This window comes from Tauraco erythrolophus, chromosome 2, assembly GCF_009769465.1.
Source record: "Tauraco erythrolophus isolate bTauEry1 chromosome 2, bTauEry1.pri, whole genome shotgun sequence".
Classification (NCBI taxonomy): Eukaryota; Metazoa; Chordata; class Aves; order Musophagiformes; family Musophagidae; genus Tauraco; species Tauraco erythrolophus.
The window spans coordinates 39,544,695-39,565,546 of record NC_141466.1 but is presented as its reverse complement, the minus strand read 5'-3'; the positions used below and the strand labels follow the sequence as shown (position 1 = coordinate 39,565,546).

The 20,852-nt window shown below is 37.2% G+C and overlaps 1 protein-coding gene across 1 annotated transcript in view; it reads right to left on the bottom strand.

Moving 5' to 3' along the window:
- Positions 1–20,852, bottom strand: part of LMBRD1 (LMBR1 domain containing 1) — an 87,367-nt gene that overhangs the window by 22,563 nt on the left and 43,952 nt on the right. Inside the window, exons 8-13 of the mRNA XM_086608297.1 lie at positions 17,255–17,380; positions 14,318–14,470; positions 4,793–4,857; positions 3,948–4,050; positions 2,689–2,793; positions 1,307–1,456 (exon numbers count right to left, since the gene is read on the bottom strand). Coding sequence (XP_086464423.1) covers positions 1,307–1,456; positions 2,689–2,793; positions 3,948–4,050; positions 4,793–4,857; positions 14,318–14,470; positions 17,255–17,380 — 702 coding nt within the window. The remainder of the gene's footprint in view (positions 1–1,306; positions 1,457–2,688; positions 2,794–3,947; positions 4,051–4,792; positions 4,858–14,317; positions 14,471–17,254; positions 17,381–20,852) is intronic.

Here is a 20,852-nt window from a genome sequence, read left to right as displayed (position 1 = left end):
ATTCTGACAAGTTGAGCCAATTTGTAGATACCTAAGCATGTTTATTTTGTATTAGTTGTATCTAGCATAAAATCTAATAAAAATGCATTGAGCTTCCTAAATACCAAATATTCAAGTTGTGCTTGTATTGATATGAGGATGACCAACCTCCTGTTACCAGACACAATTCAGATGTAAAGGCAGTAGAAGTAGCGTTTATTGAATGTTTCACTTTCTGCAGTGACAATTCTACCACATCCACTCAGCACATTTAAGTTGATCAGGTTCCTGTTCTCTAGCATGTTTAACACTACTTCAATTTCAATTTCTCCTTGTAATCCTTTTGCTCAAAGTATTCAGCATCTACTCTGTTTAAACTGAAAGAATTGATAGTGACAAGTTACACGTTTTACTAAATTTTTTTTCAGCTTGAAGGCCAACACGATCAGTTTGGTGGTTTTTTTTTTCAGTTTGTTTGGTTTTGGGTTGTGGTTTTTCTTGTTTTGAGCAGTGTGGGACTTCGTTGTGCCTGAATATGAGTAATCAGTTTATGACTCCGTTAGGTGTTTACATTTGCAAGATCAGATCTAACAAAGCCTCCCCCTGTAGTACACCAGATCTTGGTAAACAGCTGTCCATAAAACCCTTCAAAATGCTTATGATGTGTAACTTCGAACTTCCTTATAAATACACAGGTCTCCACTCAAATCAAGATGAAATAGAAGAATTAAAGCCTTCAGGTACAGAAGACTGAAGTACACAAAAGCACAGTAACAAAAGTAGAGACTAATGCTAACTACTTAAGTTGGTAGAAGATTTCATAGAACAAAAACTGCAATGAGTTTCATGAAGTTGGGCAGTACAAAGTGTCTGAAATGTGATTAATCAGCACATACTCAGCTTTGTTCTGATTATTATCCTCTACTATACCAAGTTATCTTGGTCATTTCTTACAAATACACACATAAAAACTATCAACCATAGAATGGCAACATTGCTTTCAGTCTACAGACAGCCTTACACACCAAAACAAATCCTCACTGCAGTCACTTAGCAATCTAAGTGTATCAGTACAGAATCTACTGGAAGCTAGCAGTTGTCTTCTCAAAAGAAGTAATGCAACATTCAAAGTTTTACACTGTCTGAAGACGGCTTGTGTATGAAGAGACCTACTAGCAGTTAAAAAACCTGGCTACAAAACAGTCTTCAAAATTGAGAATGGGCCTAGCTTTAAAAGTCACTGCAAACATCACATTTTTCACACAGAAGGTAAGATTATTTTATAAAAAAATACTTTTATAAAAATGTAAAAAGTATTATATCTCACCTGTACCAGGTATTTTTGGCTTCCATACATTACATACTGAGGAGCAAGACTGTAGATCATGTAACTTGTATGAAGAACTATCAACAGAAGTATCATACAGAGGAACAAGAGTGCTTGAGGTCGAGTTTTTCCTCGTCTGATTTTATAAAGCTAAAACAGAAAACAAAAATACCAGAATAATGATATTTTTTTTTTTCCTGAAGACATTTAAAATCCTCTTTAACGGCTTTAATTCTACTGACGGAAGTGGGAGGCTGCTAAAATTATCCTCTGGCAATTTAATTCCAGTGAGCCAAACTAGGTTTTCAGGTGTATTTATCTGAATTTCAAGGCACAGCTATTGCACCAAATTAATTGTTTGTATTAACGACCCAGAACGATTCATAAACTAGCAGTAAGTAGCAAGATTAAAATGGTGTTGCTTATCACTGATAAACTGTGCCTTGGTTTGTCAAAGAATATTGTGTCCTCTGGTCAACGTGAGGTATCATCTATCACTCCACCTCTAATCAGATCTAGAAACTGAGGATGGAGTTATGAGAGAGAATTCCCATGAGAAAACTGCACACCAAATGGTGGTGTCTTTTCCACTCCGCTCTGCAGGGAACCACATAATCCCTTGCTGCTACCCTGTAGATACCACACTATTCTATAATCCCCAAAGGGTCAGATGGAGTATCACATTAAGGTAAAGAAGCTGGCACATGAGGTGTAAATGTTAGAACATCAAAACCAACAGTCAATCTTGCAACTCATTGCAAGGACTCAGGGTCACTGTTTATAGCTTTGAGGTGTCACCACAGGAAAGGGTGATAGTATTAAAGGGAAACTAGGCACAGAAGCAGGGGAATATTTAACCAAGCATCATAGGCATGAATGGCACACTATTGGCTACAAAGGCTGTTTTTCAAATACGGTAATATATTATTTGCATCATATTTAGATATGTCATATCATCACTGTACTGTTTTATCTATCAAGCTACATAAACTTGCTTGTCATCAAAAAGCAAGTCAAGCACTACTGACTGTATGCAAATTTCAGATTCTGGTCATAAAATTCATTACTACTTCCAGTGTATCAGAATCATATGGCTTTAACATAGAAAAGTCAGAAGCCAAAGTGTCATTAATTAAACACTTGAAAGAGTCAGCTGACTGCATTGCTTAAACTAAAACATGAGTTTTGGTCTGGTGACTTAGCAAAACAGAACATCTTTCAAACACAGTGAAAATTGTACAACAGGCTTCTAACTCACTAGCCAGACTTGCAACATGTTTATGAAGCAGTACCCAAACAATCACTATTTATTAAATATATTCAATATCACATATTTGCTAAGCATCTTATTATTATAAACTAAACTCTTAAGTCATATTTACCCGTATCCAGAAGAACCATATACCCATATTTCGTATCCCTGCCATTGAAGTGAAGATAAAGTACATAACAATAGTTGTAATAAGAATATAATCAAGTGGAAAAACCTAGAACAAGAACACAAGCCATTAAAAAGACAAGAAAACATTCAAATTAGAATACAAGCTCCTCTTCTACTTAAAGCTAAGTAGTTTGTACTTATAGCACCTGAGGTAGTAAGTGTCCTTCCATTTAAAGGTTTTACATAGCTGGCTCCATATATAGCTAATATAGTTTGCTGCTAATAGAGCTTATACAATTAGTTCGGGAAAGTAACCCGAATTTTTTTTTAATTTAAAACTTGGCTTAATTTTGAAGTGTTATTCATTCTTAGGCCAAGAAATACTTAATTCCCTTCTGAGAACACATTTAAAAAGAAAGTCCACAGTGGCAACGATTGTTTTAGGACTGAATATTTGTGAGTATTTCTGAACATATTTGCATACAACACTTTTAATGTTTACATTAGTAACAGCTTGAGATAATACTGCTGCTGAACACTACTTTTCTCAGTAAACTACAAGCTTAGATGTTTGATAGTTTTAGAAACCACGGGGAAGCAATGCATTGTGCCAACCCATTATACCAAGAATACAGAAAGAACTCAGCTAGGGGAGAGTAAAGCGCTAGCTTACATTAAGGCTTTTCTTTTTCTTAGCTTACCCATGACTGATTGCCAAATTTGTATGTGACCTTATTGTCTTCAAACTCTAATGAAGTTAACAAATGCTTGAACAAGCCCTACATAAGAACAAAGACTACCACATTACTATAACATACACAACTGCACGGAGTGTAACATATCTTCAAGGTGCAAAAAATATATTAAAAAGTGAAAAAGTGCATTTATTTCACTTAAGGGGGATAAGCTATCAAGTATACAAACAACTACAATGTAGCTAGGGCATGAGAGAAAGTGGCTTTTATTCTGTGCATAACTACAAATGATGTCACTCTTCATTACCACTGTTCTCAAAAGAAAATTAATTTCAAGCACCACCTTCCTCTGGCAATTGGCTTCCATCCACCCAAGATTTTCATATCAGTATCTAATAATGAAAAGATTGTTAATAAGGAAGTTGCCTTGCTTTCCCAGAACATACATCTAGACAATTTTGTTTTAAAAAGCTACTTGGGGAGAAGGGTAGTTTGCCTTTTGACAGGTTATCAGAAAGAGAGGAACATCCTTACATACATATATATCACCAATTTTTTTACTTACTGTTTGAAGAACAGGTAATAACATATTCAATGGATTGGTCAGATTAGTTCCTAAAATTATGAATCCTGAGTCAAAGCCAGCTGAATGCAGAGCTTTGTCCAAACTGCAATAATGAAAAAAAGTGGGTAAGTACTCCCAGAGCTTTGTCTTCAGTTTAATTTAAAAGGGCAGTTCAAAAAAAGCTGAACTAAGCCCAGAGACTGACAGCTTTTTCATATCTATATAGACATGCACCTTTGTTTTACCACACTCGTTTCACTTGTACTATGAAAAGGTATATTGATTTCTACATCTCCTTGGCATTTCAGCATTTCCCTAGTTTGGGTCATAGAGCTTATTTGCCCAGTCTGAAAAATTAAAAATGTCAACATTTGAGACTTCTGGTTAGTGTCAATCTTCATTGAAATCCACCAGATTTGCAGCTGGCTATCTTCCTTTCAACACCATGGAACAATTACAATGTAATGCACATCATAATGGATTATACATGTCATTTACTACAAGAATCTAAGCACCTGTTACCCAGCCCAAGAAATATCTACATGCATTAAAATTCGTTCAAGCAATCAGAATACTTCTGTATTCAAAATTAAACTTCCTTAACATATATGCTTAATTTCTCTGCTGAATCAGAACTGTTCTCAGCAGCATACTGTCAATCAAACTGAACTATGTCCTTTAAAACTGTTTTAGCACATTTTGTTCAGTTTCAGTACATACTATCGCAATGAGAAACAGCTCTAGTTACAGAAAAGTGGTTTGACTCTTGAAGCAAATCACCCGATTTTGATGTAAGAGCAGAAACTGTAGTTTAAGTGGTTAAGAAAAAGCTGAAACATACTTACTTTGACAAGAACAGAGAGACAGTGAAGAGCAGTGCCACAATGATGAAGAATACTCCCCACACAATCTAGAAGGAAAGATTTATTACAATTTAACTGAAAGTACTTGCGGATACAAGAAGAGTGTCTAAGTTTCAATAAAGGACTAATGATCTTGGACCATCTCAGAGCTCAAACACACTTGAAACAGTAGCTTTCTGGTAAATACTTGAGAGAAGTGCTAACAAAATGTTTACTCTGATAAACAAGGTTTATGTCAAGCATGTGACAAGCTGATCACCTAAGATGAGAACCATCTCTTCACCTGGCAGATACACTAAGTTCAGAATCAAGTGCTGAAGTACATCACGTGCTATAATGCAATATAGAAGCCTACCCGTAGGTCAAAAAAGTGTCATTAAGAACAGAGAGATGTTACATTAAATGAACGCAGCATTTAGCAGAATGCACAACCTGTACTTACTATATTAAGTGGAAAACCTTAACAATACACATGCATTTGAGTTTAAGGGAAATTAGATCTTCCCCTGGCCTCTACGCCTGTGTGCTCACCTTCCAACAGGAGGCAACCTGGGCACAGCTTAAGGAACATCTTACCTTTCCTGAGCAACAGCTTCCCTATGTAGGGCTACTTGGAAACACTCAGTGATCAAATCACTTTGAGCAAGTGATGTAAAACTCAAGTAACAAAGCCCAAATACCAGGTCTACTTTTTTCTTGCTTCTGCTTGCAAGTCCTCTCAGTTACTCATCAGTATTGAGTATTTCAAAGCAATTTTCAAGGTTCAAGTTACAGAAATCATCAACTACACAAAGTATTTTGACTCAAAGGTTTAAGTCACCTAGAAATTTAACTTTGAAGTTATGTGCAGACTTGAGAATGGATTAGAAAAAAGCTTATGAATACCTAAGGTAGTAGAAAAATACTTGAGTTTCAAGAAAATCTAGATAAGTGCTATTTAAATAATATAATTCTAAAACACTATCTATCCATAAGGGACTGTAATAAGATGAGATTACTACAACCACATCACAACCACGAAATAAGGGCCTCTTCTGAAGAGGGTTCTAGAAGAGTTTCCACACCCCTCTAGCTGCACTAGGCAAGTCATTTGCCCCACAATCTTCCTTTGGAGTGTACACTCTATTCAAGAATTTGAAACCAAAAAGAAGTGTAACAGTTGTGGTTTTTTAGTCAGCAAGTCATAAGCATAGATAAGTACAGGTAAAATTTTTTAAGGGCCATTATACTTAAATCAGATACTGCTATTTTTTTTTTTTAAATCAGCAATAGCAGGCTTTTTTTGTAAGCTTTCGCACACTAATATGGAACTACCTGATGTACAAAATAAAGAACATAATTTCTTGGCTAAGCCAAGTTTGTATATGAAACACTAAACTAAGTTTACCAGGAGTAAATGAAGATATCAGCAGTAAAGTTGGGTTTATGCATTCAGATTTTTCAGGTTTTAAGGGCTAGATTAAAATCTGCAAAAGTTTAACAAGCTAGAAGATTTAGTCCATGAATATAGTCAAAGTATGAAAAGTTTGAGTTTTTTTTTAAACAGGAAGAATTCAGGCAACTTAGCAGTAAGTTTAGAGAACTGAAAGTAATATTCTGTACATTCTGTTTTCCCCATTTCCTTCTCATTTTTGTCTTTAGAGGAAGAAGCCACCATCTTTCAAAAGTGGCTTCATTTCATTTATTTTTTATGAATGGTCTGAATCAAACAGATCCAGAGAAATAAGAATCAAGATACAAGAAAGTGTTTTTATTACACCTACCAAATACAGCACTTGAGCCAGGGACTGAGTTCTCTAAGCTATCCTCAACAAGAATACCTCCTATTGTTTTTTCTGGGATACAGAGTAGTTCAGGAAATCACCAATCTTTTCTTTGGGGGAGGTTAGGGTACCGTGCACAAAAGCAAGTCCAGAGAGCAAACCCATTCAGTTACAGGTCTAACAGGTTAAGTGCATTTTCTGAAAAACCCTAGTCACAGAAAGTCACCAAATAAGCATGCTGAACTTCTCAAAACAGTAACATTTTCTGATTGCTAGACCTGAGACAACCCAAACAGACTTACTTCCAAACTCTGTATGCAGGAACACAATGCATGGTCTTCCACATGAATAAGGGAGTTTCACAGATACTCATTTATTTTATTAACCTTAAAGCTTGGCACACAGCCATCTTGAAAAGGTTAAGATCTTTATTACAACTGCTTGTTAAAGATATTCAGAGTTACGATGCTACTATTGTTCATTAAATTCTGAAGATAAGCTTCCATCTGTAAACTCAATATTAGAAATTGCTTATAAAACAACTCAAATTACATAGGCCTTATTAGGTGTACATTTAGAGACTAATATCAAGGTAAGTATTAACTTGCGCATTTCCACATACTTAAGTTTACTAAGATTTTACCTTTCCACAGCAAACTCCCACAGGTATTAGCTGTACAGAAAATACATATTTAAAAACCATTAAGACCAAGAGTCTGAAGCTTGCATTACTTGATTACCTTCTGCCAACTATGACCAGTAGACAGGTATCCATATCTCCTCTAGAATATGTCTGTCCTCTGAAGTGATGCATAACATTTAGAAGTAGGTAAGTAGTTGAAAAAGCACTCCTTTTCCCAATTTAACCTCAACTCCAGTCCCATTAAATATGAAATTGAAAAGGCTAACATTGAACACCTTCATTCTACCTTAGTTCATCCTGTATTTCCATAGTGCTATTAAGACTACTGAACCATAAGTGATTCACAATTAACAGCAACCTACATTTACGCAATTTCTGAGCATCAGTTGACTCGGGCCTTTCACAGAAGGGATCCTTGTGTTCTTACCTAGATTTGCCTAGTACTTCAACTGAACACAGACCAATCGACACCTTATTTCTAGTCTACGAACCAGCACTTGACCAACGATTGAGAGAATACCAACACTCAGACTAGTAGCTGAGCTTGCAACTTAGGGTTCTGGCTGAGCTGACTTACCCAAGTGCTATCAATCTGACTGAAATTAAAAGCATGCCTCCAGTTTGGTACCATTTTGTACCTGGGTAAGGGAAAAAAAAATAAGTACTTCCTTTCCTTTTCCCCACATCAAGCCTAAGATGGCCTAGAAAAACATTGCAGCAGGCACTATACACTCTGTTGTCTTTTACTTGTCACCTAGAGAAAAGGACAAATCTGTCATTCACAATCTTATTGCGACACTACTATACTGTTGTTTATTAGCTTTAAACCAATTAGAATATCTTCAAATATTCTAGATAAACTTAGCTATGAAAATTTACAAAGTAGTTTTGCTTTATGTCACAGTGTAAATGAGATGGAATCCAAGCCTCTGAGAATACACGTTCAGCTTCACAAAGGACAGTGGTTATTCAAAATTTCTTGTTCTCATAGCAGAACTATTTATCATCTGATGCTGAAAAGCTTTAAGAGCAGGTGAAAACAAAAAGCCTGGGTTTCAGCCAAACAGCACACAGAGGAATTTATTAAGGTCATTACCAAAGGAAAAAAGGGAAAAGGAAAAACGAAAGTAACCCTTGATCCATATTAAGAGAAGTCTAACTTTCAATGTAAGACAACCTTATTTCCTACTCCCTAGTCCTTTTGAAAGCAGGACCTCAATGCAACCATACGTCAAGCTTGATTCAAAGAAACTTAACAGCCAATGAGACTATTAAGCAGATATTCTTTATTGCAGCACTGAGCAGCACTGGGGATTGTTCCACCATAAGTGCTCCGCCAGAGTTGCAAAATTGTAAAGGTTATATGTTACACAGTCATACATATTCATGAAGTTTCTGTGAACTAATTTACTTAAACATGAGATTTCCTGGAAATCATTAATATATATAAATGCCCATCTCGTGTGCACAGTTGTCTGTCTCAGTGGTCTTTAGGGGTCCTCTGGTGGTCTTTCATAGTCTTCCTCACTCGTCCATTAGTTGACCTTTTTCTTGATTCTGTGGAGTGAGAAGTTTTCTATGTACTTTGGACAGCAGGTTTGAAAGAACACTTGTTAGCAGCTTCATTATCTACTCTTCCTTTAACATAAGAAGTGTTGCCTCAGTAGTCTGAGTTATGTGCAAAAAGGTTAAAAGGCTTTCTAAGGGTATTTACAAGGTCATTTGTGTCCTTGGGCAGGTATTACCTTCTGTCATTCATTACTAAAGCAAAGCACAGTCTTTATCAGTAAAGCAGATTCTCCCTATTTTGACATCTTGCAAAATTAGTGGTTTTACAATAGGCCTAGTGTTAAGCAAGCTAAACAATTTAACATATATACCATTTTAGTAGTTTATATGAAAGATATGCCAATACTTTGTTTCAAGCTATGTTACCTCCTCCACTACAATCAGTTTGTACTGCTCTATTGCCAGGCCGCTTCCTGTTCCTCAGCTACAAAACAGACCCCATGCCCACCTGCACTCAATCATTTGCTACAGAACAGGTTTCAGAGCTGCTGCCTTGCACTTACATCACTTTGATCATCTCTAAGTATGTGCTTGGGTCTCCTCATCTACAATTTGTAGTATAAGCTAGTAGGTATACAAGTAACTGTCATAAAACAGTGAATCATGTTTTTATGCAAGACTGTGGATATTACAAAAACAATAACTTGAAATAATACCTACTAATGCAACTTATGCTAAAGTAACTCATTTCAGGCAGCAGCATCTTAATAGAAAAACCTCTACACAGGCAAGGAAGGAAGCAGCAAAAAGCAGAAGACAGTAATAACTGATTTACTTAAAAGCTTTGGTTTACATTTGAACACATAGGATTAAAAGACACAGCTGAACAAAATCAAGACAAGAATGTCAATAAAGGCCTGTCTCAATAGCAAAAATGGAAGCATGCTACTTCTAGGTTATGGTGGAAAGTTGAATGGCATTTCAGTTTAATAAGTCAGACCAAATAATTTAGCAATATTCAATTGATTAGAGTATTGCTACTGCACATAATCAAATCACAAGTTGATAAGTCCTTTCTGACATTATTCATGTTCTGCTTACATCATTTTATCTGGTACCTCCCTTCAACTTTCTAAACCTTCCCCTGAGACTCCTGCATCATTGTTGAGTTATTCAGAGAGTTCCTTTACCTCCTGTCCCTACTCCCAGATCTTAGTCAAGGCTAAGTTGTTTCACCTATCAGTAATTCTAGAGTGTTACTAAGATAATAATGGAACTCAGGACTTAATTTATTCTGAGCAGGAATGACCACATGATTCACAAACTGAGGTAGTACTTCTTTAAAAAGCTTCAAAATTAACCTCCAAAAATTTTTTAATATTCATCCCTCCAAAAGCTAAAAGAATACTCACCTGCTCATTTGTTTCCTACAGTGGTACTCATGTACCAACAGAAAAAGAAACCATGAATCGTCTTAGGACAGCTATTCTATGACTTTGAACCAACACTGAAGAAACAAAAAAATTTAAAGGAGCAGTCATCCTCTCAGGGCTGGTATCTATTAACAGAGTAAAGAAAACTAGTGGCACATTATTGAACAGTTATACTGTCCAAGAAGCAAAAGCTGGATCTCTCATGGGAGACTTAACTATTTGTACTGGTTTTACATGGCAAGATTTTGGTACTAGGCAGACTTTGGGGGTGTCCTCTCTGAGGAGAGGCCTTAGGCTGCCCTGTGCCCAACACCAATGTTTCCAGATGGCTGCAATTGACTCAACTGCTGGCCAAAGCTGAGCCCAGCAGCCAAGGTGGTGGCCCCTCTAGGAAAACGTATCTAAGAAAGAGCAAAATATCAGACAGTAGAGAGGAGCAAGAGGAAAAGTGAGAAACAGCCCTGCAGACACCAAGGCCAGAGAAGGAGGATGTGCTACTCCAGGCACTGGAGCAGACATCCCCTTCTGGCCTAGTAAAACAATCATGCTGAAGCAGATAACCACACTCAGCCCATGGAAGACCCCACACCACAACAAGGGGATATTTTCTGAAGCAAACTGCAGCCTATAGGCATCCCACCTGCTGAAGTAGATTCTTCCAACAGGAACTACAGCCCATGGAGCAGACCCATGCTGGAACAGGGATAAAGTGAGAAGGAAGGAGCACCAGGGGTGTTATGCACTGATGGCAACCCCCTGTTGCCCATCCCCACTGTGCTGCTCCAGAGTCAGGACTGAAGGAGTGAAGTTGAGCCTGGGAAAGAGTGGGTGGGGGGCAGGAAGCTGTTTTAAATGGTCTTTGTTTATTACCATTCAAATCAATTTTAACTGGCACTTTTCCTCAAGTCTATTTTGCCCATGATGGTAACCAGTAAGTGACTTCCCTGTCTATGTTGACCCACACTTTTTTTTCTACATTATTTCCTCCCTGTCTTGTTGATGGGGAATGAGAAAGCTGCTAGGTGGACATTTGGCAGCCACTTAAGACAACCCACTGCACTACTGCATGGCATGACCTACTTTGCCAGGTTACCTGAAACTTCCTGGAAACATGGGTTAAGCATTACAAAACACTTACTAGTAAGCTATCACTATGTAAACTTAGGACATACAATATTCACCCCTCTTGCTTGTCATGCTGCCAACCTCCCTGATGAAGATGCAGCTGTGAATGCAGGAAGAAAGGTTGTCAGTTTAGCCACACCACCTCTGAGGCAGCTAAACTGACTCCTGACAGCACCTACAGTCTTGCACTAACACTCTGCCGTCATGGCTGTTATCCAAACAATTGCCTACAGTTTCCCCTCTTTCAGCTCTCTCCAGAGAAGCAGAGGAAAAAAGAGGAAAAAAGGAATCAAAAGCCCATTTAAAAAAAAAAAAACAGAAGAGGAATATCCTAGCCTTCCACCCTCAAGACAGCATTAACTGTACTTATGCTTCTCTGAAGGCTTTCAGCAGCAGGTGGAGAGACTGACACATCTATACAAAGTTCTCATTATCCTTAAGATTAGATAGGAGAACAGTTTATCTCTCCCTTGCTAGAGTTCAAGTGTACCATTCTCTATTTATCAAGAGAACACTGTTCTCTTTGTGCTACCTTCCATGTACTTGGAGTGATGTCAACGCCTTTAAGTCCTGCTTAAGCTAAGCCACATGAGCATGCTCTGTTCACACAAGTCTCAGTCTTCAAAACTGAGCACTTCATTTTCTTATATTACTCACCTTAGACATCTCTTCAGTTGGTTCACAACTGTTTCAAGTACGCCACAGAAAAACTGATGCAATACTCCAAACTTCAAATTGTTGAGTAGACTTTCACATTTCACAGCCCATAGTCTTGTTCATATATTGAGCAAACATTGTTATGTGCTCAGGATCTTTTTTTCCCTAAACAGTTTTTATACCTATCCCTAGCATATACCACATTTCTCTTGCTGCTGAGAGTATTAGATGAAAGCATAAGCATCCATAATAAAGAAGTAGTAGTAGATTTGCTATGTACAGGAAAGGTTCCATTTTGTAGAAAGAGATTAGACTAGTTGGACGTTACTTGACAACCTCATGCAGACCATTACTCATTTCCTTGGGATCTTCCAGGTGTGATGCTTTTAACTAAATTGAAAAACTAACAGCTTCATCTAAGTTTGATACAGCTTTGAGTAAAACAAGCATTCTCAAGATTTACTTTACTCCATGTCAAAGAATGCCTTCTCTTCAGAGAAAAAAGTTTTGGCTTTGTTTAACAACAAATCACATGCTAATAGATATTTAGCAGTAATAAAATAATTAAAGCAAGAATATAGGAGGACATTATGCAAAGACAATATGATTATCGAAGTCTGAATGTAGACACTAAATCAACATGGTAAAAGACTTCCAAGACTAAGTGTTATTCCTGAACATGTTATTCTGTTCTGTCAGTCCCAGTAAGATTTGCAACTCCCATAAACCTGACCATCCCAAACACAAAGCAGAAATAGCATTCTCCATTTCTAGTACTTGCCCCAAAACAAATGGAATTTCTCTTGAAGCTTGAGAAACAGCCACATTTTTGAACACTAATATACAAGTTACACTAAAGACAGAAGTGCTCTTAAAGCAATAAGCAAAGCTCCAAGATTTTCTGCACTTCTACATTGACTAAAAGTATTATATATGGAAATTAAAAGATTTCCTTCTTTTCATGAAAGCCACTAATTGAATGATTGACAAGTTATATACATGCAGAGACAACTTAAATGCTATTAAAGTAACAGTAAAACAGTCCTGCAAGAGTTAAGACATTATTAATGAAATGATGAACATTTTCACTTAGAATAGGGTTGTGCCATGAAGTGTGTTATGAAACTTGTTTACTTTGACTTTTCCTTGAGCTGTCCTGTGAAGGTGATAATCTGTCATGGAAAATTATCCACCTGCAACTCCCCTTTAGTCTGTGATGCTTAAATCAACACTTCACCGTGACTGTCACAGTTACTGAGAGAATAAAAAAGCATTCAGACCACAAGAACAAAGAGACACTGGAATGCCATCCTGACCGTAAGTGATAATCTGTAAGTAACTAATGATATTGTACACTATCCTATGAGAACACAACGAACTGTTAGAGTTCTACAGGCAGTAGATATGGCCAAAGCATTTATCAAAGTTAAGGGTAATGTGAAAATTTAAAGAAACTACACAAGCTATTTTGAATCAAAGGAAGCATCCAAATTGTTGAAGTGAATAGTTAGGCATATTTGTCCTTTAAATGGAAGGGCTAAGTCTAGATTTCAAATGTATCATAGAAGGGTAACTCCACTAAGAATTTCATACTGAAAGCTTTTGTTCAGCTGCTATTTCAGCCCCTTTCCGTTAGGACTCAGCATTAACAGTGGCAATTATGTTAGAGGAAATTGCTTATAGCCCCCCTCTCCAGCTTTTCAAAGCACAGGCAACAGTTTAAAGTACTGCTATAAATTTATTCCTACATCTTGTTGGCAAAAAATACTTTATATGGCAATACTGTTCCATAAAAGTACTGTTTTTTTAAATCCAGGTATCTACTAAAATCAAAGTCCTAAGATCAAAAAAGAGATGAAGATCAAAGCTTCGCCCCAGTATCAGTTTCCTTTGCACTGGTTAAGTATCAAGATGTAACTTCTACAGAGCTAGCACACTACTGATCAAGTAATTGCTTGGCAAGATGCTAATTCCAAATGCATATATTCTCAAAGTATCTCTCACTTCTGCTGGTTATATGCAATTTAGATTAACCTAAGCTACCTGACTGCTATAGAATTCTTCCTTCCCTTCTTCCCATTTCCACATGCCTGAGAAAAGATAAGATAATCAGATTTTCTATGGCAGTGGCACTATAGTAGATCAGCCAAGACTTGCACCTTTTCAATCTTAACCACATTTTAGTCAAAGTAAACGGTTTCCCAAGAGCTCAAACAGAGCTTGCTATAAGGTTGTCATTGTGTAATATAATACTAACAAAAAAAACCCAGTTGATATTCAAGATGGTAATTGATGAACTTGACCTATGATTTATACGGGAAGAAAAAAGCTGGAAGTTACTGCAATGTAAGTCTCAAAAAGCAAGAAAAACTTTTACCTTTAGAGGTCGGATAGCTTCACAGAACTTCGTCCACCAGCTTTTCTCAATAGACTCCAGATGCCTCTCTCTTCTTCGAAGTGTCCTTAGTCTTTCTTCTAGTTGTTGTACAGTCCGTCTATCCCTTGATGACAGAGGCCGACCATCTCTGCACTGGTTACCAAAAATAGTGCAAGAGATCAAGGGACATTCAATCAAGAAAATAGACTTGACATCTAGTTTAATGAGTTACAGCAAGTCTTAAGACTTTGCAGTCTATAATTCTCACTGTTTCTATGCATAGCAAGAGGATAAAGTGCAAGAGTCACAAGCTGCAACAAGAGGAATTCCCATTACGTGGTAGAAAAACATAATGAGTATAGTAAAAAATGTTTAGCCAGGGTGGGCAGTCTCCATGGCTAGAAATGCTTAAAATGCTCAGATACAATTCAATAACCTGATCTAATCTGAAAGGGGTCCCTGTATCATGTAAAGGATAGAACCTGATGACTTTCAGAGGTCTCTTCCAATCAAATTCTATGTCTAAGTCCATATATTAAGCTTGATATCTGTATTTTCTTTCCAGCATTTCACTACTGATACTCAGCTTCTTGTACTTACAAGAGCAAGATGACTTCCTGCTCCAAAAATTAACCTTATAGAAATACAAACAAGAGGCATCATTACTCTAAGAATTAGTTGTGTAACAAATAATGGTTGGTTTGATGATTATGTTTAAGAATGTACTTCAATTCTGAGCCTCTAAATACTGAGCAGGTGCCATTGCACACTGTTGTAATTTGACTCGCACATCCTTAAATCTCAGTTATACACTAACAAGCAAAAGCAACAAAATAGGCATTAGGTAAGGGAACCAAAGCTGTTTAACATTGATACTACTGTACAACAAACTGATACTTAGATAAAAAAAGATTCTTATAGTTTTAATATATCTGTTTACATTTTATTATTTTTTAAATTCCCTGCTTGATTTTTCTCCTCTTATTTTTAAAGACTCTTCCTGCAAATAGTGAAACGCTTCACGCCTGGTGAAGTTAAAGTAAATCCACTTGAGATAAATTTCTCTAAAAGGTTAGAAAACTAAAACCACATTCTGGGCACATGTAACAAGCTGGAGATCACAATGTACATTTAACAGGAGAACATATTCTCCACACCCTGTATAGCACCTCGGTGACTTGAAAAAGACTTTTTGAAAACAGCCCAAGCTCCCAAGCTGCCAGTCCAAGCTTTGATTATTTAAGACTAATAAAATAAAGCTACCAGGTGTACTAATAGCAGAAGACCATACTAGATACTGCAACTTTTCATTAGATTTAGTGTACTTTCATATTTCTAGTTTTCACTGTACATTACCCTCATAACACTCACTTTCTTCATGACTTCATGCAAATGAAACTGAAGAACTAAGATTTCAATTACACACTGAAGCAGAATCCTGACCATAATCCATAAACCACGGAAAGTTAGTTTATACTACTGGTAGCATTAAAATACAGACATAAGTTAAGACTTTCTACCTTTTGATCCTATTTGCTGTTCAATCTAGCTAACACCACCAGTTGCTTGTAAACTCTCATAATCCAACAGTCTTCTATAATAAGTAATGCTCAATTTTTCAGGGATTTCTCATTTTTCTCATATTGATTTCAGTAACACAGATGCCTCCAATGCAGTAGTGTTTCATACAAAACCAAAACTTTACAATTTAAACTTCGTAGGTTTCATTACGCAACAAAATTTTCAGAACACTGAAGGTGTCCACACTATGTAGAGGTAGCCAAGTATCAAGGGAGGACTGTTGGAATTGTTTCAACATTGCTGAGATCTACTATCACAGCACAGACAACAGCACAGATAGACTGCCCTGATAAAAGTGATGCATCTTAATGTCCCTTCTCTTCTTGTGATAGAACAAGGGGTAATGGTTTTAAAATAGAGGGAGGTAGATTCAGATTGGATATTAGGAAAAAATTTTTTACCATGAGAGTTGTAGAACACTGGAACAGGTTGCCCAGAGAGGTGGTGGATGCTCCATCCCTGGAGACGTTCAAGGCCAGGTTGGACGAGGCCCTGAGCAACCTGATCTAGTTGGAGATATCCCTGTTCCTTGCAGGGGGGTTGGACTAGATGACCTTTGAAGGTCCCTTCCAGCCCTAACCATTCTATGATTCTATGATTCTATGATTCAGTCAGGGCTGTGAAAACACTGGTCAAATCATTATCTGAAATGGGTTGGGAAGAGGGTAGGAGATTATCCCTAGCATCTTGTATATAAAGAAAAATCTTACCCTCCTTCAGCTTGTGCTCTTTGGTCGTTACAAGTGTCCTGCTTACATTAGGCACAGCATTTCAGTAAGCTGCAAAGCCATCATGTGTTTATCACTGGTGTTAACATCTTAGGGATGTTTAGGATTCAGAACAGATTTCCATACATATGCTTTTCATTAAAAAGTGATTTATAACAGCAAGGTACATTAATCGGGAAGCAAGAATATCTAGGGCTGTTATTTATGAATAAAGATGATTAATAGTTTGATGAATCTAACTCATGACAGCTCCATGTGGCAAGTATCCCGTGTTGATAACTACATTGAGTGAGTATCAACAAATTGGATGCCATATCTGGTAACAGACTAAGTGAGGTTGATATTCTAAGCTTCTACAAAGTATGTCTTCCAAATATCCAAGTAGGACTGGAGAAGCCTGAGTTTAGCTCATAAGCACCATTATTAGCTAGACAAAAATAACTGCTGCTGCAGGACTGATAAAGAAAACCTGATCTCCACTACACAAGTGACCACGTTTGTTTCCAAACAACTCAAGTAACTGCAACTCAGTAACTTCTGACTTGCTATTCTTTCTGGCATGACCATAAACTAGTAAGCAAGCAAGAACAAAATTCATTTAAGCAAGCAAGAACAGTGAAGACTATACCTTTGATTTAATCCTTAATAAATGTTGCTCCACTTCTTCAATATCTTCTGTGTTCTCTAAACGTTCATAAGCCGCACTAGTAGTTCCCTTAATCAAGTTTAGAGGCAAAGCTGACATACCATAAGCCTAAAATAAAAAGGAAACATACATACTCAAATTTTCTGTCATACATTTTCATCTGACACAGCTACAACACACAGCAGCCTTGAAGTATCACTGCTGATTTCCCCTCTCACCACGCTCCTTCCACAGACTCTAAGGCAATAAAATACTTTTATTTTTGAGCAAAGCATAACAAATACACTATGCAGATTCTAGTGTCCCGCATTGTTCCAACAGTACTTAAATATCTCACCATCACTGAGACAACATGTGTTAAGACTTCATACAAGCACAGAAGATTTACCAAGCTAGCACTTGTTTTGTCAAATCATTGAGCTTCCCAAAACCTTGACTTTCTCACTTCAGATCATAAAACATTGTATAATGCAGGGATTTCTAGATATTTAAATAGTTTCAGAAGCAAGGTACACAGTTTCTTTGTAGCCAGTAGTGTTCAACTTTCTACATGAATTCATTTTAAAAGTACTTGAGTTAATAAAAAAATTCTGCAGTGAAAAGACACAGCAGAAGCCAGATGAACACCTAAACTCAGTTACAATCAAAAACTGCTCAGATACCCATTCACATTCATAACTTTTGTTGGCGTTTACTCCTAGTTATAAATCCTATACCATTCAAAGTGTTTGCCAGCTTCTACATCAATGTTATGCCCAGGTTTTTCCAATGCAGTCTGTAAGCTTTCAACTAACGTAAGAAGAAACGGATATCTAAAGTGAGGTAAACAAGAAGAAAATGCCACTATTTCCTCCCTGCAACCTTATGAGTCTTACAGATCTAGGCCAAGGTCAGAAGTTTCTCCAAGCAGTTTAGAGGCATTATCCATACGGTTGTTTTTTAATTTGTTTTACTGTGGGTGGGAAGCCATCGGTGACAGGATGTTCTTGGTGCGGAGCTCAGCAGGAAAGTTCCTTTTGTTTCTCTTAATCACAATTAACACATGTAGTTTTACTAGAGTGCTTGATATCTGAACATTTACTAATTCAGAAATGAGCAATTTTATAGGTTTTCTCAAGAATACCACTCCATCCCTGGAGCACAGCTTCACATTTCCTACTGAGAATAGATTTAACACAAATGCTAGTATGTTATAAATGTCACCAAACATGCTGTCAGATTGCATGAGCTTTCTGTACACAAGACTTGATTTGACCTGCTTAAGAACCTACTTAGACACACTAACATCTCATGCATTGTACTCAAAGCAAGACACTGTCCATTTTTTGGGTGTATTTTTCAACATGGCATAGACGCTGCCACCAATACCCATTTCTAAGCCCCTTCAACAAAGGGCTCGTATTTACTATTATTGTCGCTCACAAACACATTAACTATTTAAATTAATAACCAGTTCAACATAAATATCTGACACAACCCACAAACTTCAGTCTCACTTTGCAAACAATATTCCCTGATTTCAAGAAACATTCCTCCAAGTAGTACACTATGAAAGCATGAAACAGAAGTTTAGTAGTCTGACAGTCTTGTTTGCTTACTGTGGAATTAGGTTTATGTTCAGAGTGACAACTACCATAAATTGTTAGAACAGTGTCAGTTCAGTTCAACAAGCAGACAGCACAGGTGTCTCTCAACAGGCTTCAAACCCAAGGAAACAGTGGTATCTGTTGAATCACTTCAAAGCATTTAAGCAAAGGTAGGAGAAAAATATTTTCCTTCAAGTATTTCTTGAAGTATATATTAGTGAAGAACACATTCGGCTAGATCTTTGACAACTTGCACTGCATGACTTTTTTTGCATAGCTATAAAGTATTCTACAAGGTATTAGAATTAGTCTTACCATAGACTCCAAGAGAATAAAGTAGGCTATTAGCTATCTGCTCAGCATTTCAGGACTTCTCAGCTGACAGACTCATTTGTCACCCAAAAATACAGCTAAAAAAGTATTTGCAGCACTGTTTACAGACTGTCCCAAATAAAGTTACACTTGCTAGCTAAAAAAAAAAAAAGAGTTTAACAGGCAATTTCAGCCCCTATGTTAGAGCTTTTTGCAGTAAAAGCTATACAAAGGAAAGACATCTCTTATCTGAGGCTAGTCATGGCAACAAAATCTCATGCTTTCCAAGACATTCTATAAGTTCGGGTTTGAACACAGCTATAGAACCACAGAAAGGCCTATCTACAAGATTAAGTATTTTAAGTAACGAAAAAAATTTAACTTAGGCTAGACTTCACAACTCTGTCCATAAACGCGGCTCAGTTATCCCTTTAGAGCATCTCCTTTGAGAGAATCAAGCTGCTTTGCTATCAACAGGAGCTAAAAAGCTGTCTCCAATCTTCCTCTTCTCTAGGCTGAAGAAGAAATTCCAACCTTTCTTTATAGGTTGTGTTCTAAAGCTCTCTAGTCACTTCTACAAGCCTCCACAGTTTTCCAGTTTCTTATGCTAGGGGAACCAAAACCAGCCACAGTATTCCCAGGTGCAATTTTTGAAGTGTCAAGTACAGCAGAGTAATCATGTCCCTTGATCAACTGGCTATGCTCTTGCTGAGGCAGCCCAGGGCACTATCGGTCTTTTTGGTGCAGGGCACATTGCTGGCTCATGCTCAGCTTGCTGTCCACTAGGACTTCCAGGTCCTTTTCAGCAGAGCCATCCACCAGCCAGTCAGACTCCAGTATGAACTACTGCTTGGAATTAATCTATTCCAAGAGAAGGCCTTAACAGCTGCTAAACCCAATGTCATTCTTGCTGGCTCAATCTTCCCACCTGTCAAGGTCTCTATGCCAGCTCTTGATTCTGTTGCATCTGCTTCTCAGTTTGATACCACTCGCAAACTTGATGACTATACACTCAACCTCATCATCCAGATCATTTATGAAGACTGAATAGTATTGGGTCTATATCAACCCTGAAGAACTCACGCAGGTCTGGCTGCTAGTAGCATAACTTCAGAGTTTAGGTGAAAGTACAGACACCAGTCAACTTCACCACTAGAATGTAGCCTGCAATTCTAACCAAGGTCCCTCTGTGGAATCCAAAACATTTCCAGCCAGAGATAAAAGACATTCAGTACGTAGAAACAAATATGAGAGATTGCTATGACAATAGACCTACACAATTTTAGAAATCTAAGCTTAGAAGCAATTAGATTTCACCATTAAGCAGAGGCTTCCACCTGTTCTTCAAACAGGTACCATCAACTAACAGATATCAGGTATTCACTCAACAGAAAAACTTATGGAATAAGATTCAGAGTTCTAAATCTTCTAAATCTAAGTTTCTACAAAGCAAACTGCAATTCTTGATGTGATGCATTGTTTTGCTGTTTTTGCATATGTGAATTACATACTTGAACATCAAACTTGCTCTAGTGATAAAGGCAGCCTAAGTTCCTTCCTTGCATAAGATAAGAGGAATTGCACTGAAGAGTAAAAACAGTCATCCAAAAGTAACAGGCAATTACAGCAAACATGGTTGTTTTTTCCACATAGGTTCAAGATGAAATAAATCTAGTACTAAA